The 21,568-nt window shown below is 43.7% G+C and overlaps 3 protein-coding genes across 3 annotated transcripts; 2 read left to right on the top strand and 1 right to left on the bottom strand.

Moving 5' to 3' along the window:
• Positions 1-52: 52 nt before the first annotated feature.
• On the bottom strand, positions 53-1,970 carry snrpb (small nuclear ribonucleoprotein polypeptides B and B1). The gene is made up of 7 exons (XM_061932389.1): positions 1,811-1,970; positions 1,136-1,287; positions 938-1,049; positions 706-858; positions 508-637; positions 303-428; positions 53-224 (listed from the first exon to the last, which is right to left on the bottom strand). Exons 1-7 carry the CDS (start codon positions 1,811-1,813, stop codon positions 184-186), a joined length of 717 nt encoding a protein of 238 aa, XP_061788373.1. The 5' UTR covers positions 1,814-1,970; the 3' UTR covers positions 53-183.
• A 151-nt stretch (positions 1,971-2,121) lies between these two features.
• On the top strand, positions 2,122-4,694 carry LOC133578181 (E3 ubiquitin-protein ligase RNF182). Its single transcript, XM_061932388.1, has 7 exons — positions 2,122-2,560; positions 2,993-3,181; positions 3,249-3,402; positions 3,467-3,534; positions 3,618-3,726; positions 3,796-4,013; positions 4,084-4,694. The coding sequence occupies exons 2-7, from the start codon at positions 3,134-3,136 to the stop codon at positions 4,264-4,266; spliced, it is 780 nt and encodes a 259-aa protein (XP_061788372.1). The 5' UTR covers positions 2,122-2,560; positions 2,993-3,133; the 3' UTR covers positions 4,267-4,694.
• An 11,544-nt stretch (positions 4,695-16,238) lies between these two features.
• LOC133578144 (regulator of G-protein signaling 9-binding protein) lies at positions 16,239-17,406 on the top strand. Its single transcript, XM_061932331.1, has 4 exons — positions 16,239-16,324; positions 16,462-16,681; positions 16,747-16,950; positions 17,087-17,406. Exons 1-4 carry the CDS (start codon positions 16,280-16,282, stop codon positions 17,404-17,406), a joined length of 789 nt encoding a protein of 262 aa, XP_061788315.1. The 5' UTR covers positions 16,239-16,279.
• Positions 17,407-21,568: the final 4,162 nt, after the last annotated feature.

Genomic DNA, 21,568 nt, shown 5'->3' with positions numbered 1-21,568 from the left:
AAGCTATAAATGAAGTGTTACATGCTCATTTGACACAAACATTGACAACTGATTGGCTTTTTTTAGACACATTTATTGAACTGGTTACCATGGTGACAATCAGCCCAGCATGAAGAAAACCAATAACTTTATTTTAAAAAATGGTAAAAAAAAAAAAATCTATACAGTGGATGAGCTTCCTTTTTAAGGACGGGGAGGTGGTCTCAAGCCAGGAGGTGGTGGTCCTGCAACAATAAAAGGAGATTACAGGTGAGCAAACATTCATTAATCCACTTCATGTTTTCATCAAGGGAAATGCTTACCTCTCATGCCAGGGGGAGGCGGCCTCATGCCTGGAGGGGGCATCCCCATTGGTGCTCCTCTGCCAGGAGGCATACCCATTGGAGGTCCCATGGGAGGCCGCATTCCAGGGGGTGGTCCCATCATTCCTGCAGAAGGACAAGGACCCAGTCAATCAGTGGCCATCATTTTCAACAGACATGACGGGAACATCGGCTTAAACCCTACCAGGAGGCGGGGCGCCACGGCCCATTGGGGGCGGGACTCCTCGTCCGGGTGGATACTGCGTGGGAGCTCCAGCAATGCTTGCGCCAGCAGCGGCTGCGGCAACGGTGCCTCTGCCTTGCGGGGTCATCACCTAGGAGATGCACTCTACTTTCAGCAACTGTGGAGACTTGACATGGCAGGTGTGATCACCGTGGTTACCTGCTGCGACGGTCCGCCCACACCCCTCACAGGCCCCGCCAGTCCAGCAGGAGCCTGAGGCATCGGTGCACCAGCCGGAATGCCACGACCTGCCGCCCGACCCACACCTGGACCGCCCGCCACACCTGCCAAAGGAACACGAGCGATGCCGGTCTGAAGGGACAAGAGATCACCATTTAATAGAACTTTACTTTGCAAGAAACAGTGAATGTGTGTGCGGGCGCGTTCTTACATCTTTAGGGGGTGGGCCCTCCACAGTCATGGACACCAGATTCTCTCCCCTCAGCAGGACCAGTCCCAGAACTCTCTTCTCCTCTCGCTCTGGCTGCTTGGAGTTCTTGGGCCTGCGTGAGAAAGACAACATTGCTCATGCGCTTTAACACAGACCACTACGGCTGGGATGTTTCTTAAGGAGTGTCCCAGGGCATACTTGATCTTCCTGAACTCGTCACAGTCACACAGGATCAGGTTCATATGTTTGTCAAAGGCCTTGAAGGTACCAATGAAGATGCGACCGTCTTGCAGGATGCACCTCATCCTGAAGTCGATGTGCTGCAACATTTTACTGCTCTTGCCCACCGTCTGGAAGCAAACCCACAGGCCGCCATGATTATGACCTCTTTAAGACGTACCTCTAAGAGCATAGCGAGACTTCTGATCACGTTGCATATTGTTTACTTCCTAAATAATCACAATACAAGGCGACTCCTGCTTAATTACAAATAATACATTCATAATTGTTCCTAATACTACTATAACACGAGGGGCAAAAATGGTTAACATTGTGCTCCTCAACTTACGTTACCACAATGTCGTAGTGCTAGCTAGCTAGCAGCTATGTTGGCTACCGGTTATGCTAGCCCGGAACTAAAACAACTTATTACCGCAAAAATAAAATGTTTTAAATCACACATGACTTTTAACAACAAATACAGCAAAGGAAGGTATGTTGAGGTTTATGGTTCGGTGATTGCATTAGCATTCGACTCCTGCTTTCAGACAACACAGCGGCGTTCATTCATCCCCAAAAATGTACCAAAATAAAGTCAATAGTAGCCGCATCGAGGTGGCGAACACATCAGCTCTAACTTGCGAAGATACTCACCATGTTTGCGGTTCTGATGGCTCCGATTACCGCCGGATTCACCTTACAAAACCCAAAAAATTGAACCGCGGTTGTCCCGCCAGCCCCGTCTTTATTCGACCTTCACCGGAAGTTACGTACCGGTAGTGCTACATGAAAATCCTGCCCCTGGAACGAATAAACATTCGTTCCTACCCTGCGACATCAATAAGCTCGTTGTCAGATTTCACCCAGTCAAGCACATAGAGCTAAATCATATGTTATATTCCAACGTACAATTTATTTATTTTTAGGGAACATGTTTTTTCGGGTTTTTAAGTAGAAATGGTTGAGTCAATTCATGTTAAAATGGATTTTATTTTATGTATGCATGCAATTTTTACAAAGATATTATTTTCATATTTTACTTGCTATTTGTCTCTGCATAATAATTATCTCACGCGGGAAGAAATTTGCGATCTCCTGTCACGTCATCAAGCAGTCACGTGACCACGGAGGACCAACACATGACGTACCCAAGAGCGATCAGAACGCAATCATGATCCACATGTTTGATCTCTCCGGGGACCAGTTGCCATGGTAACCCGGGATAACCCCCCAACCCCCACCCCCCGCGGTGGCCACTTGGCTGGCCGCGTGCACCGCGCTGCAGTCAGTCACGAGCGGACTATGAAGATGACGTCACGTCACCCGAACTAACCGTGCAGTCGAACATGGGCGACGTCGAGTGAGTGACAGCTGCCGAACGAGCCGTCCTTGCACGCGCATCAGGTGAGCGACATGCTGCGTATAGTCACGTGACACGCCCGATTCAACACGCGCCCACTTTTTTAGGTACACCCGTTTGCATGCGTGTCACGGCGAATCCATATCTGTCGAGCTGGCGAGCTCTCTAGTTAGCCGCACACACGTGTGTCTGTCCACGACCCTATTTGCGCGATAGCCAGCAACATGACATCATCACATTGAGTGATCAGCCATTCAAGTGAAGCTGTTGCCATAGCAACTCCAGTCAGTTACGTAAGAGCTGCAGCCTGTGTCTATAAATAAAGTGTATGTGTATTGCTGTGTATGACTGTGTAATGAAAAGAGAAAAAAATGTCCTTGACACGGAATTGTGTGTGTAATGCAGTGCTGTTGTTTACATTGTATCGCTGTGATGAGGACCAATCAGGAGGCTTGCTGACCCAAGTGTGCCTGCAGATGGACGCGTGTCTCCGCGTTGGACGCTGGACGTCCTGTCACCCAGGACCACCTCAGTGAAAAGCAGTCACGCGTCGTCGTCACAGGAAGTGACGTCACAATCCCCGCCGTCGCCGCTTCCTGCTTCTGACAGCCAATAGGATGAGCCAAGCAAAGAAGGCGGCGCCAAGTCAGGAGATGGAAGGCAAGGTGAGAAGTCCGCGCGGTCCTCGAAACATGACTGCGCAGTAACGTAGACGCTGTGGGACATGTGCAGGTGCAGACGTGGGCTCAGTCGCTGGTTTACACGCTGGAGGAGCTGGAGTGTAAAATCTGTTACAATCGCTATGACACTCGCAGCCGTAAACCCAAACTGCTGGCGTGTCTGCACCGAGTCTGCGCCAAGTGTCTGAAGAGGATGGTGGACATGGGTGAGTCCACCTCCATCAAGCACAACCGCCATCATCGTCGTCACGGTCATGTCTTGTTGTGCAGGCGAGTCCTCCCCGTCCATCATCAGCTGCCCGTTCTGCCGCCACGAGACCCGCGTCCCAGATGAAGAGGTGCCATTGTCGTTTGTTTCCTTCACCGTGTTGATGGTCGCCAATGTTCCCCCTTATTCCTGCCGACTTCCTGTCGTCTTCAGGTGTGGCTGATGGAGGACGACCGACACATCCTGGCGGTCCTGTCGTGTCAGGACCGAGCACGTCGGGGCGGTCACGGCGAGGTGGTGCTGAGTCCCAGCGGGCTGACAGGTGACAAGCCGCCATCTTGCTTTGATTATCTCTCCGAGTTAGCGTCGAGTTGAAACCGCGTCTCACCAGGTGCCGACTCGGCGCATCGCTCCTCGGACTGCCTCGTCATCACCATCATGGAGCTGCCTGACGACTCGCCGTCATCGGACTCACTGAGCGTGCTCAACGTGGTGGGTCTGTACCGCCCCTCCAGCCTGGACTCGCTGCCCTGCAACCTGCCTGCTCAAAAGTGTCGCACCTGGACGTCTCACAGTTTCCCCCGCTGCCTGCTGGGGGCGCTGTGTCTGGTCAGTGCTGTTGTACATACGGAAACAGGCGGTGCCAGAGCGTTGACGGACGTTGTTGTTTGCGGCGCAGGTGTACTTCAGCTCGTTACCACTGGGCATCTACCTGCTGATGATCGGCCACATGTGGTTGGGCGTGGTCCTAGTCAGCCTGGTTCCGTCCACGCTGCTGCTGCTTGTCCTCTACGGCTTCTGCCAGTGTCTCTGCCAAGAGGTGACGGAGGCGCTCACCGCACGCAGAGGCACGCTGCCGTGACGTTGACAAACAATGCGCCGCCGCCAACTTGGCAACTTCATGATGCTGCCAGCCAATCAGAGAAGATGCCTTCAGGACAACAGGAAGCAGACTGTCATTCATTCCAAAATGTGTCTGAGCCATCAATCGTTAAACTTCATTCGTTGTCGCTAACTTAGCAGAAGTGTTGCAAGAAGACTGCACGCCTAGCTTAGCATAAAGACAGGAAGTTAGCTTGGCGATGTGATTGACACGTCGTATGTTTACATAGGAAACTTAGCAGTATCAGCTCTGGAGGTAACACTAGCAGTGTACACTTGAGCATTTAACAAGAGCACTAGCTGCTAGCCTTTGTGCTAAGCTAAGCTAAACAGTGGATCTTCACCTGCAACAATTCACTGCTTGTTTATGTGCAATATAAATAGAATAAAACAAAATAATAACATTTATTTTGAGTTGGAATTCATTTTTTATCTAGTAAAAAAAAACGAGGGCAGTTTGTTCTTGTATAAAGTAGTCAAAAGCCAACCTAAGTCAAAGTAAAGATATCTCACAGGAAAATAACTTTGGTTGTTGCCTGTGGTGCACAAGACCCCGGAGGTCCTGCAAGCCAGGTCGTATTTGTGCGTTCCATTTGTACTGGGAAGTCGGAATTTCAGAGTTCCTAGTCGGAATTTCTACTGGAACGCCCCTCAAGGTCGGACTTCCGACTCGGAAAGTCGGAGCATTCTCACCAACCCCGAGTGTTACGGTACAGCGGGGGAAGAAGACGGCACAGAATGCAGGGACATAGTTTTAGCTCACTAAGTATGGAATGTGAAACTAATCCAAAATGGTGTGTGAATATGTGTAGCGATTATCTGATGAGTGTTACTGGAAGTGTGGAGCGAGGTGCGGAAGTCCAAGGGGGAAAGGCAAGCTCGGATGTCCGCGGGCAGGCGTGAGGTCAAGGGCAGGGGCGAGGCGTCAGAGTCTGTGTCCAGGCGGGAGGTCCAGATCCAAGAGGCAGCCAGAGAACCAGAGGGAATAGGGGGAGACAAGACACACAGCTCGTGACGCGGGAACGGAGGAATGCTGCTGGAAGACGACAAGGGACACGAGACAAATGAACACGAAGGGGGATAAACACAGAGAGAGAGAGTGTGCATAGAGCTTGAGATATTCGGCTTACTGCACTGGAACAGGTCGCTACGTTCTGGCCCGGAACGCATGTTTGAACTGGCTTAAGTAGCCCAGGGAGCTCATCAGAGGCAGGTGTGTTGAGTGCTGACTGACTGGCGATTGAATGCAGCCGTAGCGGTGTGTGCAGGCTCGCGCAGCGCAGCACACAGATGAATGCACACTCGAGTGCGCCCGGGCCGTGACACCGAGTTTGTTTCAAAGATGGCTGCTCTGGATGTAAACAATGATATCCGCTGCCATAATATCAGTTATTAGCACTTCTGATTTGTTTTTGTAACACTAAATCAGCCAGATACAATCTTTTGTTGTACAAACGTACGTTATATATGGTAATGTCACTGCAGTGTAAACTACGTTTATTTCTAGAGATGTCCGATAATATCGGCCTGCCGATATTATCGGCCAATAAATGCGTTAAAATAGTAATATCGGAAATGATCGGTATCGTTATTTTATTATCGGTATGTTTTTATTTATTTTTATTTTATTTTTTATTTTTTTATTTTTATTAAATCAACATAAAAAACATAAGATACACTTACAATTAGTGCACCAACCCCAAAAAAAACCTCCCCCATTTACACTCATTCACACTCATTCACACAAAAGGGTTGTTTATTTCTGTTATTAATATTCTGGTTCCTACATTATATATCAATATATATCAATACCGTCTGCAAGGGATACAGTCCGTAAGCACACATGATTGTGCGTGCTGCTGGTCCACTAATAGTACTAACCTTTAACAGTTAATTGTACTAATTTTCATTAATTACTGGTTTCAATTTAACTGTTTTTATATTGTTTTACTTTCTTTTTTATTCAAGAAAATGTTTTTAATTTATTTATCTTATTTTATTAATTTTTTAAAAATGTACCTTATATTCACCATACCTGGTTGTCCAAATTAAGCATAATAATGTGTTAATTCCACGACTGCATATATCGGTTAATTTCGGTATCGGTTGATATCGGTATCGGTAATTAAAGAGTTGGACAATATCGGAATATCGGATATCGGCAAAAAGCCATTATCGGACATCCCTATTTATTTCATGTGGTAAATACGCTGTACATTGCAAGCAATAGCGTCTGTGTTTCCTCATCATCCATCGTATTTAAAGGATGCAGAAAGAATGGATTTTTCCCATAAGTTGTTTATATTCAGACAAGACAGGCGCAAAATTGCTTTCGTGGATGTGGCCATCATGATTTTCGACATCGCAACTTGGCTTGGACGTCATTCCAAGTCTATTGGACCTGCACTCTGTTTCTGGTCTTCCCTTACTGACACCGCCATAGTAGAGGTTAGTGTGCCAGCCACTAGGCTAAAAGCCCAAGCTGCAAATCAAGTAGCTAGAACACTCTTTGAAGTTGTCAGGGAGTAAGGTTTAACTAGGATTGGATAGACTTTTTTTATCCCACAATAGGGAAATTACAAGGTTGCAATGCAGGTTTTTACATACAGTAACAAAAGTAAAGCATGATAAAAACAAACAAAAAATAGTAATAAATACTACATATTGCTCACTACTATGTATAGATAGAAGATAAAATACAACAAAAAAACACTAATATCCGTATTGCACACCACCGAAAAAAATCATCACAGTAATCATGTAAGTGCGTTGTAAACTCTTATGGTTGTGGGTAGAGCGGACCTGTGGTAGCGCCCCTTCTTGCACTGTGGATGTAACAGTCTAATGCTGAAGGAGCCCGTGACAACTTCCGAGGTAATGGAAACGCAGCATTACTTCCTGTTTGAATTGGCGCCACACCCAACTAACCAATCATACATCTTGTTTTTCTATAGCTTGACAGACGCGCAACATCACAATACTTCTGGCAGCCAATGGCTAAACAATACAAAAAGTACAGAGTGTCGACAAAGCTTGTTGAAAATACAGCAAAGTAAAAAATAACTTTTTTTCTGAAGGTAAAAGTTAGTCCTGACACAAACAGTAAAGTACTACATGTTATCGATGAGACATTGTACTTAAAATAGAGGTGGGCGGTACCGGGAATTTTGGTATAGATCTGACGTAGCACAAAAACCAAACCCAGTGAAGTTGGCACGTTGTGTAAATCGTAAATAAAAACAGAATACAACGATTTGCAAATCCTTTTCAACCTATGTTCAATTGAATAGACTGCAAAGACAAGATATTTAACGTTCGAACTGGAAAACGTTGTTATTTTTTGCAAATATTAGCTCATTTGGAATTTGATGCCTGCAAACATGTTTAAAAAAACCTGGCACAAGTGGCAAAAAAGACTGAGAAAGTTGAGAAAACTACAACAAAAAAAAAAAAAATGGCGGTCGGATATGATGTACACCTACTTACGGTTCAAAATCCAGTTTAGGGCATGCCTACTGCGTGTGACATCATCCTTGACTGACCCCTGAACAAGTAGTGCATTTACAAACAATACAATGATTCCCTTATTTCATTTTACCACAGACAATTGAAAAATAAAGTAAGTCTATTAATGAAATGGTAGTAATGTTATTAATGACACTAGCAATAAGTCTCTAATCTGCATGAACAATTAACACAAATGGGTTATCTCAGTGGTCTCCAGGGACCGGCACCGGTCCGTGATGAATTTGCTACCTGGCCGCACAGAGACATTAAATAATTTATAACCGATTGCATTTTCTTCTACTTAACTTTCACCAGTCCCACCGGACACACCAATAAGCTTGTTCATAGATTTATTATAAAACTCCTGATTAGAGATGTCCGATAATATCGGCCGATAAATGCTTTAAAATGTAATATCGGAAAATATCAGTATTGTTTTTTTAAATTATCGCTATCGTTTTTTATTTTATTTTTTATTGTTTTTATTTTTATTAAATCAACATAAAAAACACAAGATACACTTACAATTAGTGCACCAACCCAAACCCCCCCGCCCCCACACACTCATTCACACAAAAGTGTTGTTTCTTTCTGTTATTAATATTCTGGTTCCTACATTATATATCAATATATATCAATACAGTCTGCAAGGGATACAGTCCGTAAGCACACATGATTGTGCGTGCTGCTGGCCCACTAATAGTACTAACCTTTAACAGTTAATTTTAATCATTTTCATTAATTACTAGTTTCTATGTAACTGTTTTTATATTGTTTTACTTTCTTTTTTTAATTTATTTATCTTATTTTATTTTATGATTTTTTTTAAAAAGTACCTTATCTTCACCATACCTGGTTGTCCAAATTAGGCATAATAATGTGTTAATTCCACGACTGTATATATCGGAATCGGTTGATATCGGTATCGGTAATTAAAGAGTTGGACAATATCGGAATATCGGATATCGGCAAAAAGCCATTATCGGACATCCCTACTCCTGATAGGAAGTCACCATTTGCTGTATTTGTTCTTCCGCCATCCAAGTCACGTCCGTTGTGTCCTTCAGCAAGACACTTCACCCTTGCTCCTGATGAGTCGTGGTTGGGCCTTGCATGGCAGCTCCCGCCATCAGTGTGTGAATGTGTTTGTGAATGTGGAAATAGTGTCAAAGCGCTTTGAGTACCTTGAAGGTAGAAAAGCGCTATACAAGTATAACCCATTTACCATTTAAAGGTGCCAAATCGTAGCCAAAAAGTTGATGACCTAAGATCAGGAACAAAGTGACCATAGTAGGTAAAGTGCATAAGGCAAATGGAGAAGTGCTTAATTGTTGCATATAATGATTGTGATGAAGGAAGAAAATACACATCTCCTCTGACCTCGTAAGTTAAACTGGTATTATTGCACGTAGTCCTATTACACAAGTACCGGTAGTTAGCAATAACAGATGTATTTACGCATGGAAAATTAAACCAAAAAAAGCTAACATTAGTGTATCTACGTATGAAATATTGCACAAAATATGAATACATAACTTTTAGAATGGAAATAGAAATCCACAGAAATCTATTGGAACTAATGGCAAGTATTTCTCACTTCATTATACAGTATATACTGTACATGCTTTTGTCCTTGAATGTGATAAATCCCCTATAACCCATCAGATACTAAAGCCCAAAAAAAGTCTACTACTAGGTAGGTAGGTCTTTATTGTCATTGCACAAGTACAACAAAACTTTGTTTTCAGCACAAACCCGTTCAAGATTAGACAAACAAACAGTGTACAGGGTTACAGAACAGGAACGCTGACGGGTCGCCACAAGGCGTCCCGTAAAAGATGGGGAAAAGGTAAACGCTGGGGGAGGATGAGTAAATAAATACAATCTAGACTGGGCTCCTAAGGGGGCCCATTGTGGAGTGGGGAAAAAACTCCATAGTAAAGCACATATACATATTACAACATACAACTCAAGACTTGCAACAGAGGGGAGGGAGTGGGGGCTACGGAGGCAGGCTGCAGCTCTTCAGGCGCTGCCCAGCTGTCCATCACCCCTAAGGGATTCGCGTCAAGGTCGTTGGATGGGGGTGTGGGGTATGTGTGTGTGGCGTATATTTTTTGTGGATGCATGTGTGTGTGTGTGTAAGCCTGCCGTGTGTATCTGTTCGGCGGCCTTGGTGTTGTTGCAGCCGCCAGTCAGTCCAAAGTCAACAACAACAGGTGTGTGCCCATGAGAGACAAGAAGGGAGTTTGTTGTGTCTTCGCCGCACTATCCTTCAGGAGAGTCTCGAAGCCAGGGAAACAATCCAAGTTAGAATGTTTTGCATGCGAGTGAAAATAAAATTTACTTTTCACTCTATATCAGTCTTAACCTGGGTTCGATCGTACCCTAGGGGTTCGGTGAGTCGGGCTCAGGGGTTCGGCGGAGGTCAAGACACACCTAACTCATCGTGTAAATAAAAACTTCTCTCTATCGACGTATTACAGATATGGCAACAGCAGAAGTCACACTGATTTGCAGGCGTGTAATTTGTTGTGAGTTTATGCACTGTGTTGGTTTTGTTGTTTGAACAAGGTGATGTTCATGCACGGTTCATTTTGTGCCCCAGTAAAAAAACATGGTAACACTTTAGTATGGGGAACATATTCACCATTAATTAGTTGCTATTTAACATGCAAATTAGTAACATATTGGCTCTTAACTAGTCATTATTAAGTACTTATTAATGCCTTATTCGGCATGGCCTTATTATAACCCTAACCCTCTAACCCTGGCCCTAACCCTCTAACCCTAACCCTAACCAAATAACTCTACATTAAGTCTTTGTTACTTAGAATATGTTCTCCTAGTGTCCAAATAACTCTAAATTAAGTCTTTCTTACTTAGAATATGTTCCCCATACTAAAGTGTGACCAAAAACTTATAACTTTGTCTTGAATTTGAAAAATTATTTTTTTTATTTTTCACTAAAGAAGGGTTCGGTGAATGCGCATATGAAACTGGTGGGGTTCGGTACCTCCAACAAGGTTAAGAACCACTGCTCTAAATTGTGTATGACTGGTCTTCAAATTCATCGTGCAGGGCAGACGGTCCGATGTTATCCAAATCACAAAAGTGTCCACAGTTCTGCCCGCACCCTCCAATTATTTGTGGCAGCCTTGGGGTACTTTGAAGACTGCCAGAAACGTTCCCTCTAAGGTGCGCGCCTGTGCAATTGCGCACTGCTCAAGCGTCCTCTGCGCACGGCAAATCTATGCCACGCACAAAATCAAATAAAAAAATAAGCGCATAACAATTTTCGACACACGGACACGACAGAGAAAACAGTTTTCGTCATCATTGCTCAAATATTGTAACGTCTGTCGAGACGGTTTGAGGACATGAATTCCATCGATCACTTTACTGAGCAAAACTCTTTATTGTCGGCCATAAACACATCACCAAAACATTGGTAAAAAAAATGATATCTAGCAAAAGTGGTCATTTCTGCAGTACAAACCAGACCAAAAGCAACTTTGTTGTATCAAAAGCAGCCGCTCGCTCTTTCTCACTTGCGCCAACAATGCACATATGGCACTTAGCCAGTGATGTGTTTACAGCCACACAAAAAGTCGGACAACTCCAACACCACACATAAAGTGTCATTCCAGGTCGTTACACTATGATTTACCAATCAAATGTGTGCTTATTCTAGTGTCATTTATTAGGAATCTTAATTTATAAATATTAATCATGAAATGCTGTTAGTATATTATATATATATAGGCGAGGGAGGGGGGGGGGGTTAAGAGGGGAGGAGTATATTTACAGCTAGAATTCACCAAGTCAAGTATTTCATATATATATATATATATATATATATATATATATATATATATATATATATATATATATATATATATATATATATATATGTGTGTCACTAGAGGCAGGTGAGGCGGGGGCCTCACCTGCCATCATGGAAAGAAAAAAAATGTAAAAAGAATTTTTTTTAATTAAATTGTTATATGTATCCAGTGATTATACTATAAAGTTATTTTCCATTTAACTTCACCAGTTTTAGATTATTTTTTATTTAAAATAGCTGAATTTTCACATTTGCCGTTCAAATACTGAGAAGAGACGGTGCGGTGAACAGCAGCCAGTTGAGGCACGTCACTCAGTTGTGCCTCAACATGGTTTGCGGACTCGGCTAACTGCTGGCCTGCTGTGCAGTGAGACCGTATTGCTATGTGAACTATATTATACATTTCCATAGTTTAGTTAGCTGAGGTATATAATGTACTGTGTATTTTGTCAACAACTGTATGTGTGTAACGTATTTCTTGTGCTGAGCAATCATAAAACGGCTGCAAAAGACGCACTGGCTGAGGCTCGCAGTAGTCCCGCCTCCTGCACCACCGCCGTTGAAAAAACACATGAGTGTAATATCAACTAAAGCCCACACTTAAACTTTCCACGTGCAAGATTGAATCTATTTAAAAAAGTTATTTCACAAGAAGCCAAAAAGTGCAAAAACAATAATGTTCGTGTTGGAGTTGTGAATGACTGCAGGGCCACAACATTAGGTACACCTGCAGACTGCAGGTGTATCTAATTCACAACTCCTCTAACACGAACATTATTGTTTTTGCACTTTTTGGCTTCTTATTAAATAACTTTTGTAACCTATTTTTATGGGCTTTCCTCTTTGTGATGTTAAGTTCCTGTTATGCGCTGTTATACAGTATATGCCTTGAGCTCTTATTTTGAAGGCGCTAAGAGCGGAAGTGATGACACAGTGGAGCGGAGGTTTTTGAAAGAAGGTAAATAAAGTGGTCCTCGTGTAAACTGGAGCCTCCGTGTTTATTTTGTAGTTTCATACAGTATAGGCGACATTTATACACCCTCGGTTACACTTTTTTAAATAGATTCAATCTTGCACGTGGAAAGTTTAAGTGAGGGCTTTAGTTGATATAACACTCCCGTCAGGGTGTGCATTAATCCAGCACAACAGCGGGGCATGGACTTCATTTATAAGTAAAGGTAAGACCATAATAAGGTTTTTTTTATTAAATGTGCTTTTTTGTGTGCTACAGTTTGTATGTGTAAAGTCAAAGTTAAGTTAAAGTACCAATGATTGTCACACACACACTAGGTGTAATGAAATTTGTCCTCTGCATTTGACCCATCCCCTTGATCACCCCCTGGGAGGTGAGGGGAGCAGTGGGCAGCAGCGGCGCCACGCCCGGGAATAATTTTTGGTGATTTAACCCTCAATTCCAACCCTTGATGCTGAGTGCCAAGCAGGGAAGAATGCTGGTATGAGCTTTTAAACATAACCCGTTAACTGCTGCCAATCAAATGGTGAATATGATACTCTTTAGGGTTCATATGTTTGTAAATCTGACTGTGATGAAGTCAGTGCCTCACCAGCAGTGTTGGGACTAACGCGTTACAAAGTAACGCGTTACTGTAACGCCGTTAAGTTTCGGCGGTAACTAGTAATCTAACGCGTTATTTTTTTTTTATTCAGTAATTTAGTTACCGTTACTACATGATGCGTTACTGCGTTATTTTACGTTACTTTTGATGTAGTATCGGCTAGAAACAGAAGCGCTGCGCGGTGTCGTTCTTCTGAATCTTCCTCTGTCACAAGCCGGAGAGAAGAAAAGAGGCGCGGTCTATGTGTGTGTGGGTGTGGGTGTGGGGAAAAAAAGTTGTTGGCACGTTCAGTCCACACACAGCGTGGTCATGGCGAGCGGAGTAACGGAGGAGCTCGAACGCCCCCGCCATTGAATCGATGTGTTTATAAGTGCAGACTCGGTTGTGCAAAACGAGGGTTTTAAACACATGCTGAACGTGCTTGAACCACGTTACGACATCCCGTCGCGCACCCACTTCAGCAATAAGATTGTGCCAGATCTTTATGAGCAGGAGAAGAAAAAAGTTGTGGATGAACTATCCCGAGCATCATCTGTTGCACTCATGACAGACGGGTGGACGTCCAGCGGAACTATAAGCGCTCACTTCATCACAGCAGACTGGGAGATGAGAAGACACGCCCCCTCTACGAGAGTCACCTTGCGCAGGTACTGACACAAGCAGTGGAGGAATGGAAGATAAAGATATCCCAGTCACACGTGATAATGCCAAAAATCAAATAATTACAGAGAATGAGGCAGGACTGGGACCACAGATAGGTGCTTTGCACATGTAGTGAATTTGGCATCACAGAAGGGAATCTCAGTCAATAGGATGGAGCGCCTCTTTGGGAGGATCAGGAAGGTTTCTTACTTCCACCCAAGCACAACAGCTGCTCATGTGCTTAAGACAAAGCAAGAAATGCTAAAGCTGCCTGCTCATACATGATGTCCCAACGAGGTGGAACTCCACTTATGATATGTTGGAGCAGCAGGCATTGACCCACAACACCCTGAAGACAAATGTCACCCTGTCTGATGATGATGTGAGAGTGGCAGGTGAGGTCCTCCAGGTGCTTAAGCCCCTCAAAAGTGTTCCATCTCTACTGAGCACTGAAACTTCACCATCTGTGTCAATGATCCTGACACTGAAAACAAGGATTCTACAATCCATGGCTCCAAGTGTGGAAGACAGCAGCATCACTCCAGATGTCAGGCTTTATGTTTCAAGGAAGATGATGTGCCTTCTTATGTTGCACTTTAACTTGTTTTTTATTCATGGTCATTGGTCCAAGTTTAAAGAAAGGAGGAATGCCTTTTTATGTTGCACTGTTTTTCATTAATTATGTTAAAAGGAAAATAAAAATGTATGTCAAGTTGATCAACAGATTGTATTATTCTCCAGTGCAATAACAGTACTGAAATGAAGGCAAAAAGGGCATTAATGGGAGCTTTAAAAAAAAAAGAAGAAAAAAAGAAGTAACTAAATAGTTACTTTTCACAGTAACGCATTACTTTTTGGTGTAAGTAACTGAGTTAGTAACTGAGTTACTTTTGAAATAAAGTAACTAGTAACTGTAACTAGTTACTGGTTTTCAGTAACCAACCCAACACTGCTCACCAGCCATGAACCTCACAGCACGTCACTTATATATATATATATATATATATATATATATATATATATATATATATATATATATATATATATATATATCTCTTGAAAATATGCAAACAAAACTGTGTTTAGATAATTGATACTTCAAACTTGCATAAATAAATCTTAAGGAATATAACATAACTTGGCTTCTGAGAGCTTCAAAATGTAATGAATAAAATGCTAAAGTTGTTGATAAACAAGCAATTATTTTAATAATTAAATATGGTCATTTTAAATGAATTATTATGATCATTTAAAATTAATTATTTCAAATATGTTTATTTTAATGTATAATTCTATGGCTGGAAAAAAAAAATACAAATAAAAATACAATTAATTTTGATGTTTTTAGCAAAATATAGTAAAAATGTATTTAGTTTATTTTTTTAAATTAATAAATATATTTATTTTTAGGTAAGATAAACATAATAACACAATTTATCTCTAGTCTGGATGATTTAGTTCTTGTCACCCTGTTGTCCTCCCGTCTCTTCCCCAAGGATGGCTCAATGAGCCGGGCAAACGCCTGGAAATGCCCTACATCATTGGTCCCCAACCTTTTTGTAGCTGCGGACCGGTCAACGCTTGAAAATTTGTCCCACAGATCATAAAGAAATACAATCATGTGTGCTTACGGACTGTATCCCTGCAGACTGTATTGATCTATATTGATATATAATGTATATATTGAGTTTTTTATTTTGATTTAATAAAAAAATTTAAAAATTCAAATTTTTTTTTGATTTCTTGTGCGGCCCGGTACCAATCGGTCCGCGTGGTTGGGGACCACTGCCCTGCGTCAACAACACAGTCGGCGGCCCGTCGGTGCGCAGCTAGTACATCGCCGCCCTCTACTTCACCCTCAGCAGCCTGACCAGCGTCGGCTTTGGCATCGTGTGCGCCAACACGGACGCCGAGAAGATCTTCTCCATCTGCACCATGCTCATCGGCGGTATGCCGGACGCCTCATATGGAATAACGTGATTGGGCAGGCACACTGTTTGTATCGTGGGAAAGCAGAAGTGAAAAAAGGCTGTCCTCACTCAGGTCCGCATGGAGCTGGAGGGGGCGTGGCCTCCAGCTCCGGCTGAAAAATCGGGAGATTTTCGGGAGAAAATTTGTCCCGTGAGGTTTTCGGGAGAGGCGCTGAATTTCGGGAGTCCCCAGGAAAATTCGGGAGGGTTGGCAAGTATGACTTTGTTATTGATACCAATGATATTTTCGATATGTCGACATGTTCACTCCTGACTCAAATAGCATGTGTTAATGACTGCTTAGCCTGCAAGGCAGAGCTCAGGGTAAACATGACAGGGGGGCGGGCGGTGGCTCAGGCTCAGCTGGCCTCATCTGCTAATTAAAAGAAATGGCGGCCCCTAGGGATGAGACAAAAGAAGTTGACAGAAGCCTGATGCTGCACATCCTTCATGACACCAGAAGAACAAGAAGCTGCCTGGAGACGTCGCCCGCAGGTACAACTTATTTATTTCATACTTCCTACGCTCGCTTGTTAAAAGAGACATGGCGCGCCCAACTCTGATGGCGTGAAGAAGATGTTCAGGCTCCACCGAGGTTCACCTGACGACTGACCTTCTAACCCTGCGAGCAGGTGGCCGAGGACGTCATGAGTCAGTGGCGGCGTTCATTGGACCAGATGGCGGCGGCGCGGCGGCGTCACCGCGGGGAGTGCGAGCGCGCTCAGGACGCGCTGGTCAAGGCGACCTCCTGCTTCCAGCAACTGGTGGCATCGCTGGGCAGCTCGGCCGACTGCAGCTTCCTGCGGGAGGAGCTGGACGAGACGAGGTCGCTCGCACACGGGATGTGCAGCGGTAACAGCCAAACATGAGCGAGCGAAGAGCTCGCCAACAGCTACTGACGTCTTCGCTCTTTGCAGGGCTTTCCCGACGTCTCACGGCGCTTCTTTCAGACGATGACTCTGCCCGCCCCGGGCCAGAGGACAAACAAGCATTGGAGCGGCTGTGGGTTCACTTCCTGTCCGCGCTAGAGAACTTCCTGTCCGACCTACGCAAGGCTAGCTTCTTGATTGGACACTTCCCGCTGACACAGCGCAACGACAGGCGCTCATTGGTCAAAACAGGTAAGCTTCGATCCACCCATGTCTGCTGTGGTTGGCCGTCTGTGTCTCTTGCCCCCGCCCAAAATCTTATCCAGCTCCTCACTCAAGTTCTGTCCATGTTGTGACAAGAGTGTCGGTGTGTGTCGTTGCCTTTCAGGATGTTTTGACGGCGTGGTGGGCGTGGCGGCCCGGGCGGCCTCCGTGCAGACCCCCTGGCCCAGCTTGGAGGAGGAGCCAAGTCCTGGTTTGGAGCAGCACATTGACGGCTTGGAGGTGCTGCTGAGCGACATGCAGCTGAAGGTGCCGGTGCCGTTCTGGTCTGTGGAGGCCACCCAGCCGGCGTGGGTGGAAGGTGGAGAGGAACCCGTTGAGCCCGACGACAGCTTGGAGGACCTGATGGAGGTTGAGGCGGTCCCCAGCGACAAGATGGCTGGCTGCTGTCAGCCGCCGTGCTTTGGACTGAGCTGTGTTGGCTAAGAGGCATAATAACATACAAAACCCAAAACCAGTGAAGTTGGCACGTAGTGTAATTCGTAAGTAAAAACAGAATACAATGATTTGCCAATCCTTTTCAACTTACATTCAATTTAATAGACTGCAAGGACAAGATGTTTAATGTTCCAACTGAAAAACTACATTTTTTTGCAAATAATCATTAACCTAGAATTTAATGGCAGCAACACATTGCAAAAAAGTTGGCACAGCGGCATTTTTACCACTGTGTTACATGGCCTTTCCTTTTAACAATACTCAGTAAACGTTTGGGAACTGAGGACACTAACTTTTGAAGATTTTCAGGTGGAATTCTTTCCCATTCTTGCTTGAGGTACAGCTTAAGTTGTTCAACAGTCCGGGGTCTTCGTTGTGGTATTTTACACTTCATATTGCGCCACACATTTCAATGGGAGACAGGTCTGGACTACAGGCAGGCCAGTCTAGTACCCACACTCTTTTACTATGAAGCCACGTTGATGTAACACGTGGCTTGGCATTGTCTTGCTGAAATAAGCAGGGGCGTCCATGATAACGTTGCTTGGATGGCAACATATGTTGCTCCAAAACCTGTATGTACCTTTCAGCATTAATGGTGCCTTCACAGATGTGTAAGTTACCCATGTCTTGGGCACTAATACACCCCCATAACATTACAGATGCTAGCTTTTGAACTTTGCGCCTAGAACAATCGGGATGGTTCTTTTCCTCTTTGGTCCGGAGGACACGACGTCCAGTTTCCAAAAACAATTTGAAATGTGAACTTGTCAGACCACTTTGCATCAGTCCATCTTAAATGAGCTCGGGCCCAGCAAAGTTTCTGGGTGTTGTTGATAAATGCCTTTGGCTTTGCATACTAGATCAACTGTAGTTACTGACAGTGGTTTTCTGAAGTGTTCCTGAGCCCATGTGGTGAAATCCTTTACACACTGATGTCGCTTTTTGATGCAGTACAGCCTGAGGGATCGAAGGTCTGTAATATCATCGTTTACGTGCAGTGATTTCTCCAGATTCTCTGAACCTTTTGATGATATTACGGACTGTAGATGGTGAAATCCCTAAATTCCTTGCAATAGCTTGTTGAGAAATGTTGTTCTTAAACTGTTCGACAGATTGCTCAGGCATTTGTTCACAAAGTGGTGACCCTCGCCCCATCCTTGTTTGCAAATAACTGAGCATTTCATGGAAGCTGTTTTTATACCCAATCATGGCACCCACCTGTTCCCAATTAGCCTGTTCACCTGTGGGATGTTCCAAATAAGTGTTTGATGAGCATTCCTCAACTTTCTCAGTCTTTTCTGCCACTTGTGTCAGCTTTTTTGAAACATGTTGCAGGCATCAAATTCCAAATGAGCTAATATTTGCAAAAAAAATAAAGTTTTCCAGTTCCAACGTTAAATATCTTGTCTTTGCAGTCTATTCAATTGAATATAGGTTGAAAAGGATTTGCAAATCATTGTATTTTTTTTATTTCCGATTTACACAATGTGCAAACTTCACTGATTTTGGGGTTTGTATATCATGTAATAATAATCATCATCATTGTCTTCACCTGCAGTAAAGTCCTACATTAAAAAAAGACGATGAAAAGAAAGCGTTCACTTTCCAAAGTCGGCTGGAAGACGAAGTACCTTGTTGTGGTCTGTGTGTGGGGCTGTTATTTATTTTAGATAATTTTTTACCTCAAAATCTTTTTACCGGAAATGATCCGAACAAACACGAGGTGGTCAGCACGTCACATCTCGGGTGATTGTAACAATCCATGCTCGTCTTCGCCGTTATAACTTATTTTTTTTGCCGTATGTCCAGAAACACACTTGGGAATTCTAAACAAGCTAGGAATATCTCTCCCACCTCGATTGTGGCAGTTGACAATGGCACACGTCGTCTGCCTTATGAATATGAAAATTATTGGATAAATTATTGCGACAATTAGCGTTTCACTAACTTCCGCCCTTCAATAAGGATATCGGCAATGCATTGTGGGAAATGTAAAAACAAATCTGAACCCCTCTATAGCTACATTCCTTATGAGGAGTTGGCAACACTGACTGTGTGTTTGAATGCAAACATGCTGCTATTTCCACTCCCTCAGGATTAATTTATCACATTTAATTTATCACAATGTTGCTGATAAAACATTTTATAATTCCACAAGTGTTCATAAGGTTCCCAGGGCTACGTGTAAGTGCAGTAACGATATTGTATGTCTGGTACAGTATATCAAAATACACATAACAGAGGTGTAGTGCCAAGTCAACCAAGTCAGCTGTGGTTGCTTTTCCAGGTTATGATTGGGCAAAATGTGCATGACAACAGGTGTGTGCGTTCGCATGTAAACAGAGACAGTTTTGAAAAATACACCTGAGTGGATGGAGATCGTTTTAACACTGGATATGCGTTTTTGAATACGTGTTCATGTGGACATGGTCTGAGTTTCAACCTGATCCCTACTTATTTATATCATCATATGTACAGTATTTATAACCTAATGATCACTGCTTGCAAAAACATTTGCGACTCGGTTTCACCAATCTAACTTAAGCATTAGTGACCTTTGACTGCTTTCTAACCAACCAAACAGAGCTTAGCAGTCATACGACCGCAATTAAACTACACACAGTAATACAAAACCCAAAACCAGTGAATTTGGCACGTTGTGTAAACATAATACAATGATTTGCAAATCATTTTCAACTTATATTCAATTAAATAGACTGCAAAGACAAGATATTTAATGTTCGAACTGAGAAACTTTTTTTGCAAATAATCATTAACTTAGAATTTAATGGCAGCAACACATTGCAAAAATGTTAGCACAGGGGCATTTTTACTACTGCGTTACATGGCCTTTTCTTTTAACAACACTCAGTAAACGTTTGGGAACTGAGGAGACCAATTTTTGAAGCTTTTCAGGCAGAATTCTTTCCCATTCTTGCTTGATGTACAGCTTAAGTTCTTCAACAGTCCGGGGTCTCCGTTGTGGTATTTTAGGCTTCATATTGCGCCACACATTTTTAATGGGAGACAGGTCTGGCGGGGTACTAGACAGGCAGGCCAGTCTAGTACCCGCACTCTTTTACTATGAAGCCACGCTGTTGTAACACATGGTTTGGCACTGTCTTGCTGAAATAAGCAGGGGCGTCCATGATAACGTTGCTTGGATGGCAACATATGTTGCTCCAAAACCTGTATGTACCTTTCAGCATTACTGGTGCCTTGACAGATGTGTAAGTTACCCATGCCTTGGGCACTAATACACCCCCATACCATCACAGATGCTGGCTTTTTTAACTTTGCGCCTATAAGAATCTGGATGTTTCTTTTCCTCTTTGTTCCGGATGACACGACGTCCACAGTTTCCAAAAACAATTTGAAATGTGGACTCATCACACCACACTTTTCCACTTTGCATCAGTCCATCTTAGATGAGCTCGGGCCCAGCGAAGCCGGCGGCGTTTCTGGGTGTTGTTGATAAATGGCTTTCGCTTTGCATAGTAGAGTTTTAACTTGCACTTACAGATGTAGCGACAAACTGTAGTTACTGACAGTGGTTTTCTGAAGTGTGCTTGAGCCCAAGTGGTGATATCCTTTAGACACTGATGTCGCTTTTTGATGCAGTAACGCCTGAGGGATCGAAGGTCCGTAATATCATCGCTTACGTGCAGCATACTTGCCAACCTTCCCGATTTTCCCAGGAGACTATTGAATTTCAGTACCCCTCCCGAAAATCTCCTGGGGCAACCATTCTCCCGAATTTCTCCCGATTTCCACCCGGCTAACAATATTGGGGGCGTGCCTTAAAGACACTGCCTTTAGCGTTCTCTCTCACCTGAAACCTTCACCCCGTAATAGCCGCATGCTGTCCAGGCGTCCGCTTTTCCGCCATATAAACAGCGTACCGGCCCAGTCATATAATAATGTAGCGCTGGACGGGTTTAGCAGTGGTCTTTACTCGAAGATATCAACAAATGCTGACACGTTATATGATCTTTTAACTGGTTTAATGATAACGCAAGGCATACTTGGTCAACAGCCATACATGTCACACTGAGGGTGGCCGTATAAACAACTTTAACACTGTTAGTAATATGCGCCACACTGTGAACCCACACCAAACAAGAATGCCAAACACATTTCGGGAGAA

This window comes from Nerophis lumbriciformis, linkage group LG38 (assembly GCF_033978685.3).
Source record: "Nerophis lumbriciformis linkage group LG38, RoL_Nlum_v2.1, whole genome shotgun sequence".
Classification (NCBI taxonomy): Eukaryota; Metazoa; Chordata; class Actinopteri; order Syngnathiformes; family Syngnathidae; genus Nerophis; species Nerophis lumbriciformis.
This window is presented reverse-complemented; position numbering and strand designations above follow the sequence as displayed.